General features: G+C 37.9%; 1 protein-coding gene across 9 annotated transcripts in view; it reads right to left on the reverse strand.

Moving 5' to 3' along the window:
- Nucleotides 1-27,118, reverse strand: part of SATB1 (SATB homeobox 1) — a 101,076-nt gene that overhangs the window by 44,547 nt on the left and 29,411 nt on the right. For all 9 annotated transcript variants that reach the window (XM_023260589.2, XM_019810754.3, XM_019810756.3 and 6 more), the window contains 3 exons: nt 26,483-26,606; nt 6,937-7,048; nt 4,178-4,632 (listed from right to left, as the gene is read on the reverse strand). In XM_023260589.2, coding sequence (XP_023116357.1) covers nt 4,178-4,632; nt 6,937-7,048; nt 26,483-26,606 — 691 coding nt within the window. The remainder of the gene's footprint in view (nt 1-4,177; nt 4,633-6,936; nt 7,049-26,482; nt 26,607-27,118) is intronic.

The following is a 27,118-nucleotide window of genomic DNA, read 5'->3' on the forward strand; positions in this document are numbered from 1 at the left end:
TGAATTCTTTAAAACAGCAGATAAGCGAAAGAGACTGCCAATCTGAACAAAAGGCCTGTCTGGCCTCCCGTTTGTCTCCTCTTTGAACATAATCACTGATTCAAATAGATTTTATCAGCTTCATGGAACTTCAAAGCCCTCAGAAGGAAAACAGGATTTTATGAAACCTCCCTCCCTAAAAAGAAAATAAGTAGAATATTCTTCAAGACTACCTATCTCTGTTGTTTTGTGAATTTTTAATCACATGTCCAGGTGAAAGACTATTTTCAACTCCACCTACTACCTTGGACGCCTGCCAAGTAAGTTATAAGCAGACGCATTTATCTCTGTCGCTTGGGAGGCTAAACGAGAGCTGTCACGTTGGGGTAATAGCACCTTTTTACCTTTTATTCAATAGTGATATGGATAGTGGACTTTCCTTAAATTACACTGTGAAGAATTATAGGAACACAGTAGCAATTTCTGTTATACTTAAGCAGGCAAATTTCTCTCCACCACATAATTTACAGAACTCAAATTCAATAAAACATTACATGATGGTCCATTACTGTTATCAGTTTTGAATAATCCATCTTCATTCTTTATTTTACTGGAAAATAAAGTGTGCCAAAGGGGTGTGGGGAGAAAAAAGGAAAAAAAAAAAAAGCCACAGAATGGGATCAGAGTTAGATTCTGGGTTTTATTTTTATTTTTTTTTAATTTTTTAAAGGCACTAACGAATAAATATATTTGCTTCTATCACAATCCCTAAATAGCAATAATATAGGGAAGTGAACTGAAAAGTATAAATCTAGAAGCTTCGACAATTATTTTTAGCCATAGGTTTCCACTAAAAAGACATCAAGTAGGTATAACTGAATGAATGACATATGCTAAAAGCTGGTACCTTTGGTAGCAATTAAAGCACATATGCCCATCAATTTAGAAGGGGAAAAAGTCCTTAGAACAAGTAATTATATAAATTTCACCATAAATTTTCAGAAAAGGTAAACTTTTTTTTTTTATAGTCACGTGTGAAAGTCTTAAGAGAGGGGTTTTAGGAGACCCAATTAGGATGACGAGAAAACTCTCCAGTGAAGAGTTAAAACATGAAATCCAGGATTTTAAAGTTGCGCAGAACTGTCAATGACTAAAACACTCTCAACTCATAACAGCATTATCTATTATATTAATGTTTTAAAATACTCTTTATAGGGTACCAATTTCTTTATTCGATCATATCATATAACTTTGCCTTTGCATGTACATATTTTACGTTAATTTTTTAAAACTCGGAGTTGGAATTGCACATTGTAGTAAGTGCACGCAAATGTGTGATGTGCGATTTAACTCTGCAGAGCTCCTTGCCTATACATATGCATTAGCGTGTGTATTTTCGTACGCCACACTCACACCATACACTCTCACTCTGCACCTGCTTTTATTGAAATGCATACACTTCGAAATAAACACACTACATGCATTCATATGAATGTATAATCATTAAAATAAATGCAGCTGTGTGTGTGTGCGTGCGCGCGTGTGTGGTTTTTAAGTATGACCACCAAAAACACACGCATGCTTGCATGTTCAAAAGCTCGTTCCCAAAAAGTGAACACTTAAATATACATAGAAAATTACTCTTATTGAAGTAAAACAGCTTCAAATATGGCCAATATCCACTTCGACTCAGGCGTACCAATTACCAATATACAGGTTTAAAACCAAATCTCTCTATCACCCGGGGCTCCAAATAATTTTTTATGGTAGTAACTTTTTCTAAATTAGCTATTATTACTAAAGAGAGCTTGGTACTGAGGCTGTCACTGTTTTCATTCCCCTACCAGCCTCAGAAAAATTAAGTCACTGTTTTTGGTGTTTTAACCACAGAGATAACTGTCTTTTTAAAGAGATTACTATGGTATAAAGAGAGAATTCTGCCTTCTTTCCAGCAACAAATCCTAGAGATATCCATGGAATTAGCCAATGTGGGAACCAAAGGCAGGACAAATGGTCAACCCTTCAGAGTAACGGCGTGACATCATAACCCAAGAGAAGAAAAACCGTACAGATGGATAGTGACTTCACACATCCCTCAGCTAAACTCTCTTGTCACTTTTCACCATGTAAAATACTTTCCTTAGTGCTTTAAGACCTTGTCATTCTTCACCATATAAAATACCTTCTTATTTCATTTCCTTGTTTCTTAAAGCAGATTCCTTAGTGCTTTAAGAAATAACAATTTGCTCAGTTTTTAAAACACTTCTTAGCAAATCTGCATTTCATTTGCGTTTATGTCAATGTTGTCTTTGTGGGCTTTCAATTAAATTGACAAACATTTTACTGATCATTTATGAAGAGACCTATTTTTTGCCCAGTACTGAGAAATACTAGCAGTTACTGCTATTTACAAAAATAAAGAATGCTGCCAGACACAGGATAACTAGAAGTTTGACTTTTGATTCATTCACTCATTTAATTTTTTAAATAATAACTTCCCAACTGATATAAATGTCATGAAATTTACCAGCCACTAATTAACATTTTTAAGTTGTAAAAATATAAAATTAGTTAAAATCATACTAACCTGAGAAATTACCCTCTGCAAGTACCCTTTAAAAAAGACAAATGATACACACACACATACACACACACACACAAACACACACACACACACACACACACACCAAAAAAACCCCAAAAACAAACAAAAAAAACAGATAAAGAAAATGAAAACAAACACTGAGTTAAAGGCTTTGTCAGGCCTCCTAACTTTCAATCCAGTTAAGGCAAGCCAAAAATAAGTCACTGCTGGGATTCTCCTAGGTATGGAAACTCTGCCAGCAAGTAATTAATACTAGATTATTTTTATACCAGAATCTTATTCTTATAATCACGTAATAAACAAAATAACTTAAATATGAAAGGAAAGTATGAGTCAGTCCAAAAAAAAACCTGACAAAAGAAAAGAACCCTGGTAAAACAACGAAGTTGAAAGGACGTAATGTCCTCATTTCTAATCAAAGTTACATGTTCTTTTGTCTTTTTTTAGTGTGCCTGGGCCAAAAATAAACACCATATATACCATACTAATTTCCAAAAAAAGAAATTTTTAAAAAACCCTCTCATTTACAATTTAATAGAATTGGTTTAGGACTTTTCATCTTAGGCCTTCTCATATCATACATCACTCTTTCTCCAGGTCCCTCTAAACATCCTCTGTGCTGATAATATCCTCACAGGTATTTGCCCAGGAGGACAAAGGTGTGAACACAGGGGTATATGCAGGTCTCGGTGAAAAGACAGCAAACTAAGGCCTTCAGGCCAAACCTCCCAGGGGGCGTGTTTTATAGGCAGTTTTACTGAAACACCACCACACCCGCATCCATTCACCTATTGTCCCTGGCTGTGACCATGCTACCCACACCCTGACAGGGCCCTGATGGCCCTCAAAGCCTGAAATATTTGCTTTCTGGACAATTACAGAAAGGTTTGCTGATCTCTGATCTAAAGAATGAAGTTTGAAGGAATACTAACAATAATGTAAAGAGGGAAGAGGACAAAGCTAAGAAACATTTTATGTTAATAAGCCACACACACACACACACACACACACACACACACACACACACAAACCCCATATATTTTTCCCCCAAATAGCTGTTCAAATTAAATGGCAGAAATTGCTATGGAGTCTCACAATATGTTTTGTTTTGTTTTTCTCCAGAAAGTTGTAGAGGAACTTAAACAGGGCATGTTTATATACTCATGCTTGATATGGGGATAACAGGGGGAAGATAGTAGGCTAGAAGCCTGGGGTCTTACCAATGGCTTTGACCAAGTCATGAAACTTTTCTCAACCTGCTACTACTAACAGTCTATGACCTCATTAGGTAAAAACATAGGTAACGCCAGTTTGAAATATATTCAATATTGAATTTATTCTTTCAAAGCCCCTGAGTCAAGATCAATCTGTACGTGGCTCTTGGTAGCGAAGGTTTATGATGGGGAAAGGAGTGATAAGACTTAGACACCATCAAGAACAGACAATATGATCACACAACAAGGATTGAAAAGAGTAAGCGTAGAGTAAAAAAATAAGAGCATAGAGCAAAAGAATAAGCATTAGCAAAAAATTGGGACCAAAGAAAGAAGAGAGAAAAAGAGAGAGAACCATTCCAAAAAGAACGAAACTGACCTGAGTTCTGTTAAAAGCCACACGTGCAAATACTGCCTGGGAGATTCCTGCTCGTTTCAGTTCATCACGTACCCACTGGTAGATTTCGGAAGACACCTCTGTGTTGGTTGAAACCTGTTGCTCCAAAGGCTTATTCATAGATCTACTGACAGGGGGAGGGTGGTTCAAGTATTGTTGGTTTAAGGACTGCTGGGCTAAAAGTCTATTCACTGCATACTGCTGGTTCAGCAGCTGAGCCATCACCAGCTGCTGGTTGACCAATTGAGGACTGATGGGCGTTGACACAAGCCCAGGGTGCAGGTTCGGTAGAGGGGTCCGGACAGAGGGCTGGTTGCCATGGGAGAGCTGCGCGGGGGACGGAGGCTGCTCAGCTGTGTTCCCTGGGACAGGCTGCTGGCCAAAGTTGACGTGATTGGCACCTTGCTGGGATAGTTCAGAAAGACTATCCATTTCGACTAAAGTAGACAAAAGTAAAGCCATGTTAAGCCAACAGTAATGGGTATTGATAAGCATTTCTGATCATTTCTTAAATAGAGACGGTAGGCACAGGGCACGCTGAAAATCCAATTGAACTAAAGAAAATTTTAAGATGGAACCCAATGGCTATGGATTTACTTTCCTCTTCCGCACAATTCCACAAACTTTGAAAGGGGGACAATACAATACTTCAGATCTAATTTTATAATGTGGTTTAGACTTAAGGCATAAAATCAATTATTTTCAAATTCCAGGTGACTAGTTTTGGGGTCAAACTATTTTTCACTCTCACTTATTACCCCCAAGGAGGCTTATAAGGAATTTTTTTTTTTTTTAAACAGCTTCTAGAAGAACACCATGTGCTTAAGAGCAACTAGAAAAGGTTGGGCTAAGAAAATATATGCACTAAAGAAAAAAGAAATATCCAGGTATTTTCTCATGATAGATATTGACTGTTATTACTCGAAGCAAAAGTTTTGAAAGGAAAAAGAGGACATAAATGTTATCTGCATTCAATTTTTACCTAGCCATGGATTGTAAAGAAGGAATCAATATAATAAAGTGAGCATAGTAAGTAATAATAACTGAGTGCATACTGAACACTGTGTTGAGTATCCTATATGGTTTGTTTCATTTAATCCTAACTAACTATCACCGGTGGCAAGTATATCCACCGGAGAATGAAGCGACTGGTTTACTGTACTGCAAGCCAGTATACCCAGTTTTGCTAAGAGCCAAATGTTTCTTGAAGAAGCTATGGCTATCAGCAATCTTTCAAGAAGGGTCAGAGAATCATCCTGGTGCAACGGTGATACTGTCACGATTTTGCAATTTATTACCACCTATCAGGATGAATGCTTCTCCCTTGGCTAGGTCCCTAATGCAGACTGGCCGAGAGTCAGCTGTCAGTGTGTCCAATGCTTTGCTGTAGCAAGGAAGAGACTGGTTTGATGCTCTTGACTGGAAAGGCTGAGCACGGCTGTTATATGTAAATAGGTGAGTCTTTTCCAAATAGCACACCATACCTCCCATGTATAGACTCTGGCTTGATTTCCATCGTCATTTCTCTTTTTATTAAATATTCAGGCTTTATATTTAGAGGAACTTATCATATTGCTACAATCACTGATATATGCAAAATATAACTAAGAATTGGGAAAGAAACCTTCCATTTCTACCAGTGATATCAGCCCAAGTGGGCCATTCACAGGGAATAGTAATTCAAGCAATTATTCCAAAAATGATGCATTGTCTTCATTACAGCTCTAAGCTATAAAAGGCAAAGAATCTGTTTTGGTAGATGGATGGCTTTGCTTCAAATATTAAAAGCTAAAACACACTCAAAATTCAGGTTCTCTTGTTTCTTAAAATCTTTAGGAAAAGTCATTATTGTTGTTGTTATTAAACGAACACAATGGAAGGAAAGAGACACAGGTTTAAAACACGACGTAATGCTATACATATTAAACATCCTGCTCCTATATTATTTTAAAATGCATTATTTGGAAGGTACAAGTATGTGAAAGAAAACATTAATAGAAATTAAAACATGAACCTTAATCACAGTGTTTGCTTTGGCAACATTAGCAAACTCAAAAGGGAGAAAACATCAGCGTCTAAATACTCAGGTACGGCACACAACTTGTATGTGTCGTCTCACACTGCCGATAATTTTTAATGCATTTCCTGCGCAACGCATATTGACCTGGAGTTGCACGCTAAGATGGGATGCTACACTGGAATTAAAAGTTGAGAAATGGTACAATGATGTGTCTGCTATCAGGGTGGTAAAGCTCACCGAGGTGCCCATCTAGAAGGGCTGGGGATCAGAGCTATAAAATTCACTTGATCTCAACTGTGGAAACTATAAATACAATTTAATTTCCTTAAAAATTGGGTGTAAAAATAGGCGCTTTCTCTTCCTCTCAAACAAAAACAAAACACAGAAAAGCAGGATTTATCTCTGAGCGAAATCACAGCTAATATTAGTTATTCAAGGCCTGGTTAGGTCTTCACTGAGATGTTAAGAAATGACAGCTTCCCTCCTCCCGCCTCGATTTCCTGCATGTCTGACAACCAAGTCAGTTTGGCTGATTTAAACACAAACATTTATTGAATTTAATTATCTCATTATACTCATACCCACTCCCCACCCTCAAAGAAACATTCTAAATTGATCTCTAATTGGGCAATCACAAGACCTGGCTTTAGATGTGACTTTGATAAACCCCCAAATGACACATAATGGTATGTAGTCACCACTGCAACAGTTTTTTGCTTACCCATCATATCTTTTGTCTTCTTGAAATGTTTGTACCACCTTCCAAATTCTTGACATTTTGCTGCTGAGACATTTGCATAGTAAGTGCTGTTCACAATGGAAGAAATCATACTCTGCATGAAGAGGGGGGAAAACATTTGTAATACATATCGGCACAAGATGGAACACAAAAATCATTTCAATTGTGTAAATGGCATTTTTTTAAATCAACTGAGTACCAATACATTTTTGTTTCACGCTTTGGCCTGAAGCCTCAACTTCTTAAAATTCATTAAGTAGCGCATCGAACGCTTATTTAAGTAGAAAGCAACAGCCCCCTGAGACCAGTATAAAGCTATCAAACCAACAGACTTTGCTCTAGTACTCATGGAACCTCCATCAATGCCATCTATTCTTAGGCTGACAAACTTTCACTCATCTCAATAAATCCCAATACGTGAAGATGACTTTATGACTGCAATTCGTAAGTAAACACTACTTTGAGGTTAAGTGACTACACATCGTTGCTGCTCAAAGTGTGGCCCAGGGACCAGCAATATTAGCATCACCTGGAAGTCTATTAGAAATGCATAATCTTGGGCCCTACCCCAGACACAGCCAATGAGCACTTGCAGTTTACCAAGATCCCCAAGGGATTTGAGTGTGTATAAAGTTTGGGAAATACTACTTGTACTTTCTACTATTATTTGGGTTTTAGCTGGAGGTGCATTAACTACGCTAACGTTCTTCAGAGGTGAACGGACCACATTGAGGGAAAAAAATACACTATTCACAGGGCCCCTCTATTTAGAGAAAGAAACATTCTACAATCTCATCGCTAGCTTCATCTACAGTAAAGCTGAATTTTGAATTCCAAACTAACCGTAAAATTTTAAAAGATACACATTTCATGCCTACTAAATTTCTCAAGGATACCACAAAAAAGAAAATGACGTATTTTGTCACTTGTCTTCACTCTGCTTTTAACAAAAACCCTGAAGACGGAATCAATGGTTTAACATGATAAAAATAAAGAGAGGAATGACCATGATTTTGAAGTTTTGGGTGTTTTTGTTTTTTTTTTAATTCATCTCCAAGAAACAAACGTGTTTTCTTCCCAGCAAATTTCGGTTATGGTAATTTCAGTACCTTAATTTGTTGTTCTTTTTAACCCTAATGCCCTTATTACCTAGTAGCAGCTCAATTAATTCCAGCTGTATTTTAGGAATAATTAGACTTGTACCACCAATCCTTCCTCCACTCCTATGTGTAGAAACATGAGAACTTACATTTCAGACTTCAGTTGGTCTATGGTGAAATAGTTTACAGAAGGCAGCATTGTTTGGGAGGCAGGCAACAACCAGAAAAGCCAGTTTGGGGACAAAAGTATTTTTATATCATTATCTTCTTTAAGCTACTTCTTTTTTTTTTTTTTTTTTTTTCAACGTTTATTTATTTTTGGGACAGAGAGAGACAGAGCATGAACGGGGGAGGGGCAGAGAGAGAGGGAGACACAGAATCGGAAACAGGCTCCAGGCTCTGAGCCATCAGCCCAGAGCCCGACGTGGGGCTCGAACTCACGGACCGCGAGATGGTGACCTGGCTGAAGTCGGACGCTCAACTGACTGCGCCACCCAGGCGCCCCTAAGCTACTTCTAATTTAAAGTTTTTTTTGGTGACTCTTGATTCTCCTGACATCCATACAGTGTTAATTTTGTAATATGCCAAAGTTCCTGCAATATCTAACTCTTGGGGCTCTTTAAAGAACTTCCAGTGAAAAATAAGCCAGAGTTGTATTATTTGTGTAAAACACGGCTATCTTTCATAAGAGACACCGTGATAGCTTTTTTTTTTTTTTGGACACTTTCTACTTTATAGTCATTTTTACATTTTATTTCTCTAAAAAGACATTCTTAATGTGCTCGTGATTCTCTGCCATTAATCCAGTAGCTTGTAATTCTACTAAGAGCCTCCCTCAGTCCAGAGTACAAAAAGATACTTAGCAAGGTTGCCAAAACCAAAGCCAGAAGATTACCTGATCCAGTTAACAATCCGTCAGCTTCAATCACACTTACTCTATTGTAATAATGGATCAATAAAGTCAGACACTAATAAAACTATTCAGATCGCTGATGGATAATGGTGATTCTGCAAATGGATGACAGTTGATGCTCTTCAACTTTGGTCCAATTTTTAAAAAATTATTACTCTTGTTCCTAGACATTCTGGCAGTTTCTTAAATGTCAATGTAATAGTACATACAAGTTGTACATGTAGTTTACGCCTTAGTTTTCAGAAACGTATGGGAATATCTCAATTTCGCTGAGGTTTCTGACGCTCAGTCTATTTCAGTTTGCCGACAGTTCTATACATGAAATTTGTTCTTTGCTGCACACCTACTATGTGTCTAGCTGATACTAGAGACACAAAGGCAGATAAGACACAGCCTCTGCCTAGAAGTTTACCATCTGTTAGGAAGACAGATACATAAACAGATTACTTCAATTTAATGTGATTTAGCGGACCAACAGTGGAAAGTATATGGGGGGACAAAAGGAAGAATACACGGTACGTGGTAAGACAACCCATCTGAAATATTTTTATAAAATTAGAGCCCATATGCAATAGTGCTATGTAGTTCATTATTATCCATATGTGGAAAATAATATCCATATGTGCATGATCATCAAAGCTTCTTCCTGCCCTTGTTTAACCCCATTCGGTAGGCTCTGTCCTTAAGTGACTTTCTGGATGTTTTCTACTCTGTCAAGTGATGTGTGCTTAAAAAACTCTGATTAATGTAAATATTAGCCTAAGCAAGATGTAAATGAAAAGGCTAATCCACAGGTTATGACACATGTCAAAGCCACTTTTTAAATTCTTTCTGTGCTTTCAGGGGGCTGGGGAATATTCCATAATTCAGGTAACTTGAGGTGACCTCTATTTTTATTAGAACAATATGTAGTAATCTGTACAATTAAATTGCTCAAGTACCACTGTGTCAGGACTTTTTTTTTCCATGTGGTAAAATCCCTATTGGGAGACTTAGCTGTGGCATCAGACTAGACCATGAATTTTGAGGGCAAGAAAGAGATTTCAGAATCTTGTGGGTCACATGGCATTTGAAAGATCATATTTAGGGGCACCTGGGTGGCTGTCAGTTGGGCTTCTGACTTCAGCTCAGGTCATGATCTCACAGTTCGTGAATTTGAACCCTGCATCGGGCTCTGTGCTGACAGCTCAGAGCCTGGAACCTGCTTCAGATTCTGTGTCTCCCTCTCTCTCTCTCTCTGCCCCTTCCCTGCTCGCGCTCTGTCTCTCTCTCTCTCAAAAATAAGTAAGCATTAAAAAAAAAGAAAGAAAGATTATATTCAGTACTGGTTCTTAAATTTAGAAAATCATAAAGAAACACCAATTATTTGGAGAACACATATAACAAAGCCAAGGTTGGTACTATCTGCCTAGGGGATGGGGATATGCAGGGGGTAGGCAGATCAAGATCCACATTTTGAAAGAAAGAGGCTTGGGATTCTTATGTTGATTAAAAAAAAAAAAAGCCTTTGGTTTAAAAAGATTATACTAAGTTGTACTTTACGCAGCTCTGGGGCTCTATATTATTGTCCAGCCCCAAATGTCTGGCATATACTAAATACACACTAAATATTCATTTGATGAAAGAGAATAGCTAAATCTGCATTCAAGTCCAAAATGTGTCGCACAGAGGCAGTGTGACCTTGGTCACATTAACTGACCACTCATTCTATCATAATCCCCCTTACTAGATGGGAATCACAGCAACACTCACTTCACAGGCTTGTTCTGAGAACCCATTCATTCAGGCATTTTTTTCCCATTCATTCAGCATGTTATCTACTGAACTCCTACTAGGTGCCAAGCACTAGGCAAGTTCCTAGAAAAATAATGACCCGAAGAGACATACTATCCACACTTACACAGACAATAACTAAGATAAATATGGTTCTCTTAGCACAGAGCCGGGAACAGACCAAGTATGGACTTCAAGATACGTTAATTACTATGACAACCCTCTGCCTCCTCCTCACTGGCTTTTATTATATGATCACATTTCAGATCAGTCCAAAGACTATGCTTTAAATAACAGAAGAGCATCAGATAAAATTTTCAAATGTTGTTATTTTATGTCAAATTTTCTTCCGAAGAACAGAGTAGACTAATTAAATTTATTAACTCGGGTCAAGGGATAACAAGAGAACACACCCCGGGAAAAAAAAGTATTTCCACCATTTGTTTCAATATTCCAATCTGGCAGTATCTTTGTGAAGCTGGCCTGTACCCAGTAGCAGGTATCAGGAAGACATCTACCGCTTCTCTGACTTGGATTTTCGAGCTGTGCCCTCTCTCCTCTCTAGCTAACAGCAGCTCATTCAGGACACAGTTCAGGCACCCTTGCTTCTGCAAAGCCTTTCCTGACTTGGTGTAGATCCAGCACATGGCACCTTCCCAGCATTCTTCCTGCTGCTGTCAGTCTTGGGGTTGCATGTCTGAAAGGCCTGGACTCACCACGGGGCTGGGCATATATTAGCTGATCAATCAAAGGATCAAAGATCACTGAATTAGCCGTTACTGGAGGCTACCAGAAACAAAATTTTTTTTTTTTTTTTTTTTTTTTTTTTTTTGCTCCTAAGGGTCAAAGGTAATGGCAGCTCGTCCCATGTATCTTTTCAGATGCATCATTTTTAGCTGTCATGATAGGACTCATAGTTTAAAGAAACTTTGTTCATTAATTTGCAAGAGATCCCTTCCCAGGTTTTTCAAAATACATCCACACAGATGTCTCGGAAGTCGCAGTGCTTGGTGGTTATGTTATTCCAGTTCTCTCTCTCGGTGTCTATTTATACAAGCTCTCCAAAGCACTTTGAAAAAGGCACAAGTTGTATCGCAAGTTTTCCTACTCGGCGGCCGGTCTGTGTAGACCACCGATGGTCAGGGAATAAAACAATCAAGCGGACCAAACTCAGGCAGCTCAAATCTCAAGTTCAAATGCTACACAGTACACCAGCCAAGGAATAGGCCACAGCTTCCAGTGTTGGGAAACGCAATTTGAAAGTTGGCAGAAATTGGCTGTGGGTCTCATAACCCCAGTGTGACACAATATTCTCATCCTAGGAGCCAAGTTGTAAGCTTTTCTAAGATCCATAAAGCACATGTCTGCTCCCTATGAAGAGCTTCGGTTCTTTCTGAGAGTCTGCTGAAGTTCCGATCTGAAAGAATGCCATCTTCACAGAAACCCCAGTACTCTAGAATGATACCATCTGCCACAGGCTGAGCTTCCTTTTCAGCCAAATACATTATTTATAACCTTTCTAATTGTGAAAAGGTAAGGGTGGAATTTTTCTAAAGCCTGACTTAGATATAGTTAGAACATTCTAAACCTTTGCTCTCAAATACTGCAGGTCTCCAAATTTGAAAAACAAAAACAACAACAAAAAAACCCATAAGGAATTGCTTGAGGTCAAATCATTTTTCAACATATTATATATTCTTTCAACCCCCCCCCCCCCCGCTAGAATATAACATACGCTGTAGGTATATATTTAGAACACATTTAGAAACTGAAAGAAGATGTTTTTATTTTTCTACTTGGTCATCCTGGTAGCCAATAAAGAGGTTTAGGGAGAGGTGAGGCCTTCTGAAAAAAAAAAAAAAAAAAAAAAAAAAAAAAGGTTTATCAACTGGGGAAACGCAGTGATCTGATTACCCTTAAAATTGCTTTGTTGTGCCTTTAACAACAACAAAAAAACCCACCCCAAAACAATGCTAATCAGGTTATTCAATCATTTAAACCAAAACTGTTCATGCTTTTCTGCCAAATCAACCAACCACAGCAAAATCTGTTATCTCTGATTGCTCAGCTTCCAGTCAAAAAACAGTTAACCCCCACTATACCAAAAGTTTTCCAAAATACCCTCCAAGCTCCGAATACTCGTGAAGAATAAAGAGAAAGCCACGTCATCTTTAAAGGGTAATTGAAGTGCTGTACCATATTTGCATATTACGATATACTCTAATAAACTAAACAGCCTGTCCCGGAAGCCAGAAGCTCCCTAGCATTTCATCTGATCTCCATACTGACTTTTTGTGCACTATTTTTTTTTTTTTTTAAACAGGACTGTGATAGCATGATCAAAACTTACTAAAGACTTGCTGATGGTTTTACTGCGGTGGGAGGAGGTAGCAGGAGCATCTACAAAATGGTGGTTCACCCATGTTTAAAGCTTTCAGGCTCCATCAGCAGAGAGGGCAAAGGCTACAACATCTTATTTACACAATTATCTAAATACGATTAAACAGCTGATGGACAAATATTAAACTGGAAAATGTATAGTCATTTCAGCTTAATGTAATCCTCTTTCTGTAAACACCCAGGATGATTTTTTTCAACCAGAACAGTCCTGACATCTCATAAGCCTAAGGGTGAATAGCAAGAGATTGTTTTTGATAGTTATAAATATTCAAAAGACATGCAGACCATCTGCTTTCATAATACAGGTAAAGCAAGACTGAAATGGTGACTGCTGTATAAAAATGATTCTTTTAACAAAGTCTTCCTCTCCTCGAAAACTATAAAGACAGATGTCAAAAACTGTTTACACAGAGCAATCAGGAGCGTGCAAAATGTAATATTCCTTTTACACACAGTGCTTGCTAAAGAGATTTTTTTTTCTTTTTCTTCCCATCTGTGTGTTGCAACACATTTCTACAAGTTAAAAACATTTTTTTCAAACAGAGATCTCATGAATACCCAAAAACATGCTATCTGGTTTCTGAATGCTAATTAATTTCAACTAAGGAATCTGAATATCTTTTTCTGTAGGAAGGAATGTATGTTTTGAATTGGAATACTCTAGAGACAGCAAGGGAAATAATCTCACCCCGGTTTAATTCTATAAGGCGATTTTCATGGTTCTACCTTGTCTGTAATATATATCTGCTATGTCCATGTTTTAAATGAAAGCACATTACTGCTAATGTCTTTGGCATAAAGTCTAAAATAATTGTTTTCTGAAATAAATGCCCGCGCATGTGAAATGTATATACAGAAACCTTTAACTTCTCAGTCGATGCAGAGTGATGCATAAAACCCTATAGTTAATTTTCAGGACTGGAACACTAATCTTGACAGTAACCTTTTTATGTATTGTATTAATGGCACAGAGGCATTAAGCACCTTTTTATAATTTTCAATAAAATGAGCATTTACTGAACAATCTGTCAAACTGCTGGCTCCCTATTCTTTTACATTTTTATTTTTTGAGAAGTGTAACTTCATACACTCTGACGCCCCTCCTCTTTCTCTGTGTCCTGTCTGCCTGTGGCCTGAATTTCACAGCAGTTTTTCATATGCATGTGAAAAACCCAAAGGTCAAACTTTAATTTTGGATCAAATGGAATCAACTCCATGTTCAAACACAATTTTAATGGAGATTCTCAGCAAATGGAATTTTCTTTTAATCCCAAAGGATATCAAATACTACAAACAAGCTCTAAAAGGCATCATATGAGATGGTGACATGGAACGAATTTGTTGAAAATTAACAGGTAGTCCCCCATCTGGTATTTGGGGGTGGGAAGGAAGGGAAATGGGCTTGAATTTATGAGAAGCAAATGGCAGGATTTCTAAGTGTAATACTCTGTTTGTGCATGTTAGCTTATGTTCCCCAAATCTTTCCCTCTGGATCCTCTATTGCTTTCTAAGCCATTCTCTTGGGAGATACAACTGGGGCATATTCAGAGTCTCAATTTGTTGAGAGGAGACTAATCACTTATAAATTTTACTTAAACTCCAGTTGTCATAGTTATGGCTCTTGCCATCGTGATCAATTCCAGTGCCTGAAAACGGCATCTTCACAGAAAGTAACCCTTGTGTCATGCTAAAAATGGAATCTCAGTACCAACCTCCAATACAAAAGGAAGCACAAAGAGAACACATCTAAATCTTTTTGAATTTTCTGGCGGTTCCTAAAGATGAAAACGTGACCATTCCAAAGCACAGAAATCGTATTTGATTATTTAAATATCCAATTCATAATTTTTAAAGAAAATGTTGGCTCACAGTTCACATGGTTTTTCCACATAAAGTAATTTTACCTAAGGCCCGGATAATACCTTCGACCAGGTTCTCTACTCTGTTGTTTTGTAGAAGTACCTATTCTAGAAATGTTTACCATCCTGAAACCTTCTTATTCAAACTAATTGAATATATTAGTAAAGAGCTTAAATTAGAAAATATTTGTTAAAGGTGTATTATGACTAAGGGTATGTAATATTTCAAATTAATTGCACAGCGGCTTGCTTTGTTCATCTGCAACATGAAGGGGATTGAATTAGATAATCTCCAGGGTCCCTTCTAATGGCTTTCAGAGTCTATGAAATCTACATGTATTCCCAAACAGAGGTCCTGTAGGGTCTTCTTCAATGACTTAAGAAGATTTACCTGTAATACACATCAGCCATCCACAGGCATTCACTGCAAATGCCCCAACTACAGTGTTATTTTTAGGAAGGTTAAAGTCCCCTGATTTCTTATTTATAATGTGATTATTAAAAATACACCCATCATTATACATTAAACATTATCCTACTCCAAAAAGAATTTTCACGAGCTTTTCATTAGATTAATCTAAATCCAATGACTTATTTTACTGCAAAAATCGTTTCCTAAGATTCTAAATTTTAAGTGGTCTGCACCAACTTGGCAATTTGAGGAATGCTTGCTTATTCTTTCTCTGATGGTCCTTGCATAATTAAATCTCTCATCCTCTATGGAGATTACAACTTCTAGTATCTGTACTTAGACACAGCACAAGAAAAAGTAACAAATTTGTGTTAAATGCCAGGGGTCCTAAATAAAGCATTCTGAAAAACTTTAAGCCACGGAGTAAAAGGACTGAAGTAGAATCCATTTTTTCAAAAGTAAATACAGTTGACCCTTGAACAACATAGGTTTGAACTGCATGGGTCCACTTATATGCAGACTTTTTTACAGTACAGTAATGCATTTTCTCTTCTTCATGATTTTCTTAACATTTTCTTTCCTCTAGCTTATTTTATTGTAAGAATATAGTAAATAATACGTGTAACATACAAATATGTGTTAATCAACTTATATGTTATCTGTAGGGCTTCTGGTCAACAGTAGGCTGTTAGTAGTTAAGTTTCTAAGAAGTCAAAAGTTGTACGTGGATTTTTGACTATGCAGGGGGTCAGTGTCCCCAACCCTGTGTTGTTCAAAGGTCAACTGTACTAGAATTAGGCTCTGTAACTCTTTACAGATTTTATAATCCTTCTCTGCATTCTTTCTTCATATGAACACTATTAAGATCTTTAAGCCAGACTGCCTAAAACTTGGGGAGAAAAGACAGCCCAGAATTTAGCTTTTTTATGGAATGACAAAACTCTCTTTGGGAATCTCATGAAACCTGTGGAAGGTCTCTCCACATACACTCCCAAAAGTAACTTATAATTTCTGGGTCTGCACAAATCCTCAGAAGCCTATCACAGAGTTGATGGATCCCCTCATATCTGATCCAAGATTTCACAGGAGACTAAGAGCTAAATCATGCCTTGATTTCTGTTTTTAAGTGTTTTTAAGTTACTGTTAGTTGTTAACCAAGACTTTCTATGTCTACTCAATAAAGATAAACCAATGTCACCTCTGGAATAGGTCACAGAGGAAAATCAAATTAATCTGGCTCGTCTTTATCAATATTATGAAAATGCTTCACAGTTTTGGAAACTGCCATATTCTGGTAATCACCTCTTTAGGAGTTATAGTGAAACAGTAAAAATGTTGCACAGGTTGGACATCGAGAGATAATGTGCCCCGTCCATCACTGGAGGTATGTGCTCCAGGCTGAGCTGGTGCTCATGCAGAAGGGTGGACAAGCCGGGTCCCTGGGGCCCATTCTGGAATGGCTGAACAGTTATCTACACTTGCAGCTCTCCCTAAATTCAGGTGATTCTGGGCCTTTATACAGTGGACTTTTACACATTATGTGTTTATAGCCCTATACAGAGTCTCCAATGCCAAATGTGGACTTTAGAACATCAATTGAGGAATGGACATTGTGAGCCCATATGGGGTGGTACTGACTGTTAGCATTTCTATGTTGGCAGCATCAGCATCTTTGAATATAAATCAATGGACTGTGCTATCGAAATTTTCCTTCTTTACATTATTTTGAAACACGAGAAATGGACAAATGGAACTAACAGTAAAAAAGCATGGATCTCAAATATAACACAATTGACCCAAAATGAAAAGTATTAGCCATGCTGAAATATATGTTTGATAGGGAAGAAAAATTTCAGAGATGCATATAAATATATCGTTAAAAGGCTGTGCTTAACAGTGACATATAATTAGATCTTTTGCAGCATATTTTACATCTCTGGGTCCCTTGTATCTCCAAGGCCACTGTTCTGCTTACAAACATGTAAATTTGTACATATATTCAAGAACATTATAACATAAGCAAAAATACAAGACAGCTTGGAGTATCAGTAGATTTCCTTACAGAAAAATTCACAATTTGCTCTCAGATAAACTAAAAATTCAGAAGTGTAACAGGAGAAATATTTTGTACAGTAGGATATTATAGATCAGAGTATCTATAAACTACTAATAAAACCACTGACATAGTTTATTGGTTCATGAAATTAACACGGCAAAAAGCCTATGAGGCATCAGCTTCATAAATATTCCTGAGATCCTACTGTGTGCCAGGATTTACAACTGTGGTGATGAATCAAACTTAGTCCCTTTGTGACAGTTAATCACAAGGTAAGGCGAGCCTAGTTAGTCTGCACATAATCTCAGAACAGCATGGAAAGTACTATGATGGGTGCGCAAAGGCAGGATGGAGCCCTGAGTGCAGGGAGTGGGGGTGAGGGGAGTTCACGAAAGGACACGAGACAGGCTCCCACCCACAGGACAGTCCCCTGAGGCATCTTTATGCTTTTTGGACACTGTCTAATCTAAGGTACCTTATTTGCTTAACTTGCAAATGGACCTATTTAAAGTGCAAGGTTTGAGCCTTTCCCCACTTCCATTTAAAAATACGTGGGAGGGGCGCCTGGGTGGCGCAGTCGGTTAAGTGTCCGACTTCAGCCAGGTCACGATCTCGCGGTCCGTGAGTTCGAGCCCCATGTCAGGCTCTGGGCTGATGGCTCGGAGCCTGGAGCCTGTTTCCGATTCTGTGTCTCCCTCTCTCTCTGCCCCTCCCCCGTTCATGCTCTGTCTCTCTCTGTCCCAAAAATAAATAAAAAAAAAAAGTTGAAAAAAAAATTTTTAAAAATAAATAAAAATACGTGGGAAATTTATAATGATTCAAAGGATGATGCTAAAAGTGCCCCTCACAGGTGAGAATGGACTGTAACACAGTCCTCTGCTTTTTCCACATGTGAAAAGTTCTTGGTTGTTTCCATAAAAAGTCTGCATCAAAATCTTCTTTGGAGCAGCAGTTTCTTAGATGACTATACAGCATCCCCACGTGTAATTGCAACCTCTCAATCATCATGTTGTAGAAAAACAGCCAAAGTTATTGTACGCTTTAGAACTGAGCAATGTTCCAAATGTTTAACAAGTAGTATTTCACGTAATTCTCATAACAATCCTGAAAAATTGGTGCTATTATCTTCCTACTTTATAGATGAGGAAATTGAGGCATGGAGAGTCACTTCCCAGAGCTGACAGAGCTAGTAATGACAGAGCTCACATTCTTGACTCCTAGGTAATGAATGGTACAAGCTCACTAATTAAAGTGATGGCAAAGAGCAATGACACGCAAAGACTCCCATAAAAAGTGACAGAATGAAGTTGCTAAAGAAATATATCACACCAAGAAATAGTTCCATTAAGAAATAAAAAGAAAACGAAATTAGGCTCTGTCCTATGTTATCATAACCCAGGAGTTTCAACACATCTGGAAATTCTATTGTGTCGTTTCATAAAGTTAATACTTGCTTCAGGTAGCTCCACATTTTTAAAAAAAATTTTTTTTTCAACGTTTATTTATTTTTGGGACAGAGAAAGACAGAGCATGAACGGGGGAGGGGCAGAGAGAGAGGGAGACACAGAATCGGAAACAGGCTCCAGGCTCTGAGCCATCAGCCCAGAGCCCGACGCGGGGCTCGAACTCACGGACCGCGAGATCGTGACCTGGCTGAAGTCGGACGCTTAACCGACTGCGCCACCCAGGCGCCCCAGCTCCACATTTTTTAACTGCCTGGGAATAAAGGCTGCCTGGGATTGACAGTAGAAAGGGACAAGCCTAGGACAATCAGTGGTACCCAAGGATGAAGTGAAAATGTGATCTCAAAGGGTGCTAACAAAGCGTTAATCTTTTCTTAACTTTCAACCTATCATGTGGTTTGCACCTTTAACCCCTCTGAGGAAAGTAAATTAGATTAGCATTTTTATGGGAAAATACTGCAATAAAGATAATATTTTTTTTTAAAGAAGAAAGTAAAGAAAACGATGATGGCTAAAGAGGACAAAGTTTTAGAGTAAAAATAAAAGAAAAAAAAAAGACTACTGAAGGATGTCTGAAAGATGTCAGCTACCTTCAATGAAGAATTCTGCAACCTTATGAATTGTCCGTGATGAAACTCCAGCACCCCATAATAATACTGCATATTAGAACACAATACAATCTTACATTTCTGAAGCGCCCTTCATGCAAGCATCCCAGGGTGCTTTACAATCATTATGAGTTAAAATTAAAACTGAAGCACATACAATTCCTAATAGAATCGTTTTAAAAATGCTAAACAGAACAAATAACTTTTAAGTCTAGATTTAAAAGTCCCAACAGCCGGAGCGTTCCTTACTTCAATTGGCAATGAGCCGCAGAGCCGGGCTGAGGCTCTCTCCTGTTATGTTAAAGGCTCTCTTATGTTTTTTATACTCCGAACACGTTATGATCGAGCAGTTTCCAATGAAACAGGAAAAAAAAAATTGGGTGCGTGTATCTATTTGTTTTGATTATTCCGAATTTAAGGTCTTTTGTTTATTTGTTTACGAGTCTGGCCAAATCTGACACGAAATAAAGCAGGTTTAAAAAGCAAGTCCAGACAGAGCCCAACTTGAAATTTAAGTAGTAGTTGCAAAAAAAAAAGACACTCAAAAGCACTCTAAAACTAGCTCTGTTTTAGCAAGAAAATCAGATTTATTAGCATGATTCGGTTAACTTAAAAAAAAATTAGAAAATAGCATTTAATAGGCTTTTTTCCAGGCCAGGTCTATACTCCTCAACCTTGGCAGTATTTATTATTCTGCAAGTCAGAAAAAAAAAAATAGGGGAAATGCTCTCATGATATGGTAATTTTCCTTGCATTAGTGATTTTGAGGTCAAAGGAAACCTGTTCAGATCTAAAACAAAGCACAGGTAAAAATCTATTAAGTGAAAATGAAGTACTTACACGTTGTTAAGCACTCTCTAAATTGGCATGGTTTAAACTCTTTTATGTTTTACTATTGTGAAAAGATAGCAGCTATAAAATATTTGAGATCAATCCATTTTAAGTTAGATGCTTTATTAAGTTTGGCTTTTTTGATTAATATATCTGAAAGGTTACAGAGAGCTAACATCAAGCTACAGTAAAATCCTTATGTATCTAAATCAGCTAAAAATGAGCCTGCTATATGAGACTTAGGAAAACTTGCAATTTGGAGTACATTTTTATTCTTCTATTGTAAATTCTATACATTATAATATTAACACAGAGCAGATGACTAAGTTCAAAGAGAATGAAGAATAACTAGTTCCAATAGGAAGGCAGAAAAAAATAAGTAGCAATTCACACTACTACCCATATAAGACTGGTTTACCATTTCCGTTATGAATCTCATTGCTGAAAATGGTAGTAAAATCCAATCAGTATCAAGTACTTCAGCGCCTGGCAAAGCAGACGTTCATAACCTTGGATACCCACGGTCAGTAGGGTAAGGACTGGGAAAAGTCCTAGAATTTAAAAAAGTTTATGTATCCAATAAGATTTATGTATTATATCAGGAAAGGGCAAGTACAAAAACCTACAAGCACATCTCAAACAGGAAATGCTCTATTTTTAAATGGAGTTGGGCAGTTATATCCTCATCTATCATATCAGGCCAGTGGCTGAGGAAGGTCTATACTTGCAAATAGACTCAAGAAATTAAAGTGCCCACTATTTCCAATGCAAATTCCTAACATTGTCTTGGGGTTCAAAATAAAGGCCTATTAGCTCAATTATACCTATTGATCCAGATGGATGTGACAGGATGGGGGGAGGAAGTGACTGCCATAGAGCTAGTAAACTCAAGCCTTTCGGAACCTCCAAAACACCCGTCTCCCAGAAGTTAGTCCCTGTGCTCTAAACTACCCTCTCACTTCTAAACTAGGGGCATGAAACAATAATACTTTCAAAGCAAGTCAACGTGCAAACAACAAAATCAAAACACATCTGCTAAACCAAAATTTCAGCAATGAGAATAAATGTGATTGGAAAACTGTAAGTAGTTACCAGTACTTCAGGGAAATGGAAGTATTTTACAAAACGCATCAAATTAATTTGAGAAAGCCTTAAAAAAAATCTTTCATCTATATATGACCAAGAAGGATATTTGGTTAAGCTCACAGGCTCTGGGTGTGAATTCTCTCTCCTCTGCTTTAGCAGCTATGTAACCATGAGACTCATTTAAACGCTGCCTCGGGTTCCTCCACTGTGAGTACAACACAAACTATATTCCACTCAGGGTGATGGACTTGCCCATCCTACATCAAAAGCACTAAATAAAAATTATTATTTCACTTATGAAGGTGTATCATCCTTATTACCACATAGAAAACAGGAAGCCTGTCACACAGCAGACTGCCAATACATAGTTTTGAATGAGTTAAGTATGTGAACATGTGAATAAATTTCATAGGGTTAGACTCTCAGATGAAATACAATATATGAATATTGATGTTGGGTGCTGTCTAGAGAGTGATTTTTTAAACATTTTTTTAAGTGTTTATTATTTTTGAGAGACAGAGAGAGAGAGAGACAAAGCGTGAGTGGAGGAGGGGGAGAGAGAGACACACACACAGAATCCGAAGCAGGATCCAGGCTGTCAGCACAGGGCCCGACACGGGACTCGAACTCACTGACCAGGAGACCATGACCTGAGCCGAAGTCAGACGCTTAACCGACTAAGCCACCCAGGTGCTCCCTCTATAGAGTGATTATTAATGCTTATTTACAAATTTTCAAAAGTGTCATTTCAGTCTAAAAATTATGAAACAATAATGCAAGTGCAATTTAAAAAACACGTATTTACAGTATAACTGATATGGATTTTTAAGTTGTTGCTCTGGTGCTATGCATCATATAGACTGAAAATCAACTGAGCACAGAGGTCTATTAGATGCTTACGGCAGTGACTGTCAAGTTTCATAGAATCAGCATGATCAAATGGTAAGCTTCAGGAGGGCAGGTTTACCTGTCCTACCAATACCTAACAGAAAGTCTGACATATATTAGATCTTAGATGCTCTCAGGAAAAGGAAAGATGATTTTATTCAATACAACTTCTAAATGAAACATTCTTAGGAGGGAGGGGAGGGTGGGTGATGGGTATTGAGGAGGGCACCTGTTGGGATGAGCGCTGGGTGTTGTATGGAAACCAATTTGACAATAAATTTCATATAAAAAAATAAATGAAACATTCAAACTTAAATACATTTTATATATATTTTGCTACTTGAAAATAAAAATGATGCTTTTCACTTACTACGTGTAGGACTAGGGCCTGGAGCTACTGATCTCTAGGCAAGAAAGGAAATAGTAATCCAATCCCTTAACAATGTGAAAGTCGTGATGGGTGAGTGTGTGAGTGTGTGTGTGTGTGTGTGTGTGTGTGTGTGTGATGGGGTAGGGGTGGTAAAAATGCACGTATCAGATTATAATTTCTCAGGAATATCTGATCTAAACATTTTTAGAAGAAAGACATTAGTTAGGCTGGGAGAAGTAATCATTGACCTTTTAACAAAATGAATGTATCCTTATACTGAATGTATATATATTTATCCAGTGCTTAAGTTCAATTTCTAAAACCTGAGGGAAAACTAAAATGAAAATGAAATGTTTTATTATAAATCAAATGTTTACTTCTTTTTAAGTTCCCATTTACCTCCCGAATCCATACACTCAGTGTTCTTATGACCACAGGCTTTCTTGTCCCCAAGCCAGATTGATTCTCTCCTTCTTACTTGCAGTTCAGAATACAACGCCCACCTTATCCAACCACATCCACTGAAAAAAGTAAAAGTAACAAGAAAGCGACCAAGAAAGCGATCGACTTCGGCTCCATAAGGAGCCAAGTGTTTGCATCTTAGCATGTTTTTACAAAAATAAACACGTGGTACAAAAACGTAATAGATGGATGTCAATCTATTTGGGCAGATTCATGATTTAGGAAAGCAGTCACAGAAATAAAGGCATAGTTATAAATCAAACCACATGCACCCTTATGGAATTTCTGCAGCTGGAGAAAACCTTGCAAATATTATCACACATTATTGCACAAAAACATTAAGTGTGCATTTTAAAATCAACACACTCTAAAATTTATCATTGGGAAAGGATTTTGGGGTCAGACACTAACCAGTGTTTTGACTAACCTCTAGGCTCACTGGCTTCTTCATCTGTCCAAGGAAGAGTCTGGGTACAATAAAAACCTAGTTTTGAATATTCCAAGGACATCTGTCTAGCAAGTGTGGGGCAATCCTCCTAAGAGCACTGGAGGCAAGGCTTCTCAGGCACCCCAAGCACATTCCTGCTGGATTCCCATTGGTTTTCCCTCCTGGACTCTACTCTGTAAAGGGAGTCAACCTAGGGTCGTCCATAGGCTGGACATTCTGCTAAGCATAATATTAAGGGGCCCTGTAGCTATACTTGCTATTGAGGTATTTTATCATAGTAAACAAAACTCTCAACGTACAGCAAAATGTGCATGCTAGACTTTTATACTCAAAATTCTCAAGCAAGTAGATGAAAACTCCACAGGCGGGGGAGGGGGGCTAAACAAGTCTTAACACGAGTGTTTCTTCACGTCAGGTTCCATTTTGTGTAAAACTGAGGCAATATTTACTTGCAAGGCATTTTTCACAATGCCATCTTCATCGCTGTATCTCAACCACAGGGGAGAGAAAGAGTTGTTTCGCCAAGCTCAGCATATATTTTGGGCTAAGGCCTTACAGAGCCTGGTTTTCTCTTCTTTAATAACTTATGACAGAAAAGAAAATAAAGAAGCAAAGGGAAACCAGTTCATTATTACAACGTTCCAAATAAAGTATTACGATCCATGGACTCATTCTAGAGAGAGAAATAACCCCCTCATTTAAAGAACAGGTTGCATTTTTTTCATATTAAGCATTAAATTGATCTCAAATATCTGTTGCCACTGGTAAACCACACGTAGTTTTTTCGAAAGATATTTTTAAAGAAAGGACAACAATAATTACAACTGATGTTGAAGTTACAGCCTGGTTTCACCACTTCACGATTACAGCAGGGGATCCAGCTTACACACAGCCACATGTTCTCCTAAACGCGTCTCCACAGAAGTTCACCAACGGAGGACTCCAAAACCAAGCCCCGAATTTCATTTGGTCATTCTGTTTAATGTTATAATTGTCTGTATTCAATTCATTTCCCATGATAACATTAAGTACGTTCACAATTATATTTACAGGCTATAGTGAGGTAGAGTTTACTGGCTGAATGTTGATGTCACTGAACAATCAGTTCTCACTGCTTATATCAATAAATACTTGTACTAGCATTCTCTTCTCCACTTCACAGTAAATGCCTGAAATCGTTGCCTGAATTTCCTTCCAAAATCAATGGGACATTTAGCAACATACTGGGGCTATGTAGGTCTTAACTTTGAATTCTAAAAAAGTTTATTTCTAGGCCATTTCAAATTTTCAAATGCTAGTAACCAAGTGACATTATCTGGAGTTGTCTGCGAAACCCAAAGTCCCAGATGTAAGAGTCACCTGCTTCATTATATCATCCTATTGATTTAACTGTGTTTAATTAATTTAAATTACTTTTATTCGATGGTTATAAATTCACATCCTCCCTACTCCAAGGGTGAGCACATCCTCTCTACTCCAAGGGTGAGAGAGGGAAGATAGAAGGAAATAAGCTAAATGACAAAAAGAATTTGCCCTGAATTCCAAGAAACTGACACCTGCAACATGAAAATTTTTTTACCTATGGCTACAGCTTACCTTATAATATAGAAAGCCATAATTAACTATAAATTTAATTCACTTGCTTCACTCCTATAATCGTTAACAAATATCAAAGTAAAGCCGATGGACTGTAATGCAGCAACCTGGGATACATGGAGTTTCCATAAGACAGTAGCACAAAAGCCCGCAAGCTTCCTTCTGAAGGTACCAGTACCTTCACGAGCATCACACTGGAAGTATATTTTGAGAAGATCTCAAGAGCAGAAATGTCTATAGCAGAGTCATAAGGTTCACATTCAAGTGACTGACAGACTAACACTCAGGATTACATTCTGAACGTGACATAAAAGAAAAACTTCAAAACGGGGTAAAAATCTCGTCGGATCGTACTTGAATCATACTAGATCACGGGATGACCTCACGTCGGGTTTGACACCGGGGGATGGCATCTTGACACAATTAGGTAGCGACTACACAAGCAGCCCATGAAGAGCAGGTTCACAGCACCCTTTCTTATGTGAAATCAGCCAAGCGTGATCAAAAATGTTTGGTTTGAAATTTAGAAAAAGGGGCAGTCTCCATCTAGAGTTTTAGTTACGCTTCACCAAAATTCATTCTAAAATATCAAATACAATAATAAATCTTTGTCTCATTTCAAGAGTCTCTGATAACATGAAGGAATCTCAGAGGAAAAAATAAAATTCCACCAAAGAACAAAGCAAAACAAGTAAACCAATGCCACAGAACTGGTGACAAAACCCCGAGCACCACTCAACCTTTAGTTACAGGGAAGAAACTTCTTATTTTTATGATTGTTTATACGAAATGCTTTTTTTCCTCCTTTTTTTGTAACGGATAAAATATCTAGAAACTGTCCTCTTTTTTTTTTTTTTTTAATTGAGGTAGCATGGCGAAGTTTTCCATTAACACTTACACTGCCACTCGCGCTCACCAAAGGTTCCTGGAGGTTATACAACCTTTACTCTCTCTTACATAAGGACACTCAGGAGAATGCAGCTTCCATGCTCAGAGAACTCAGAAGAGGAATCTAAAAACAAGCTAAGGCAGTCTTCTGCTGAGCTGTTTCTCCTTTGCTCTTTTCCCCAAGGGAGAAAAAGCGTAACGGCGCCGTCCAGAATAAATCAGGCATATTGTTACAAGTCACCAGTGGTCAAGTCACCTTGCAATTTTGACAGACCTGCTTCAGATACCAGTTGCTTTCGACTATGGAGCCCCATCAAACCTGAAATCAGGGCTGCCCATGATGGCTTATTATTTATTACATGCTATGCTAAGTACCTGTGAAAGGGGGCACTCCTTGGCCAACGAACTCTGATTCATATCTTTCAGTAAGTCCTTCAGAGCATTCCTTACTGTGGTGTGCGACCATTGTTCGGGAGGCAAGTCTTCTAGTTTGGGGCAACTATTTGAGACATAGATTAGAAAGGGGATTATTACAAGATTGCATCCCGCTGCAGAACATTCCTTTAAGACAGACAGATTTCATTTTGCGCATCAAACAGATGCATCTGGAGATTGCTCTCGGTCTCCTGATTGTTCCGATTAGTTAATTACTTTATACAACACATCTGCTGTATCGATGCATGAATTATACATCAGCTGCCTGTGGTGGCTATTTTTTCACGTTACTTCTACCTTCCTGCTCTGATGCGCTTGGGAAGACAATTTAAGGTGTACTGCTTTCTCGCGAGCCATCGTGAAAAGCATTAACGTATTAACCGTTTTCCTTTCGTGACTCCGTTCATACGAATTAAAATGGTAAAAAAAAAATATATAAATAAATGAGATCGCGGCAATAGTGAATAAGGCATTCTTTCACAAAATGTACACAGATGGCACTGTTCATGATATGCAAAAATATTTTTCTCTTAAGTAAACTTTATGTAAAATGCCTTCTTGTAATGCATCATTTAA

This window comes from Felis catus, chromosome C2 (assembly GCF_018350175.1).
Source record: "Felis catus isolate Fca126 chromosome C2, F.catus_Fca126_mat1.0, whole genome shotgun sequence".
NCBI classification, from domain to species: domain Eukaryota; kingdom Metazoa; phylum Chordata; class Mammalia; order Carnivora; family Felidae; genus Felis; species Felis catus.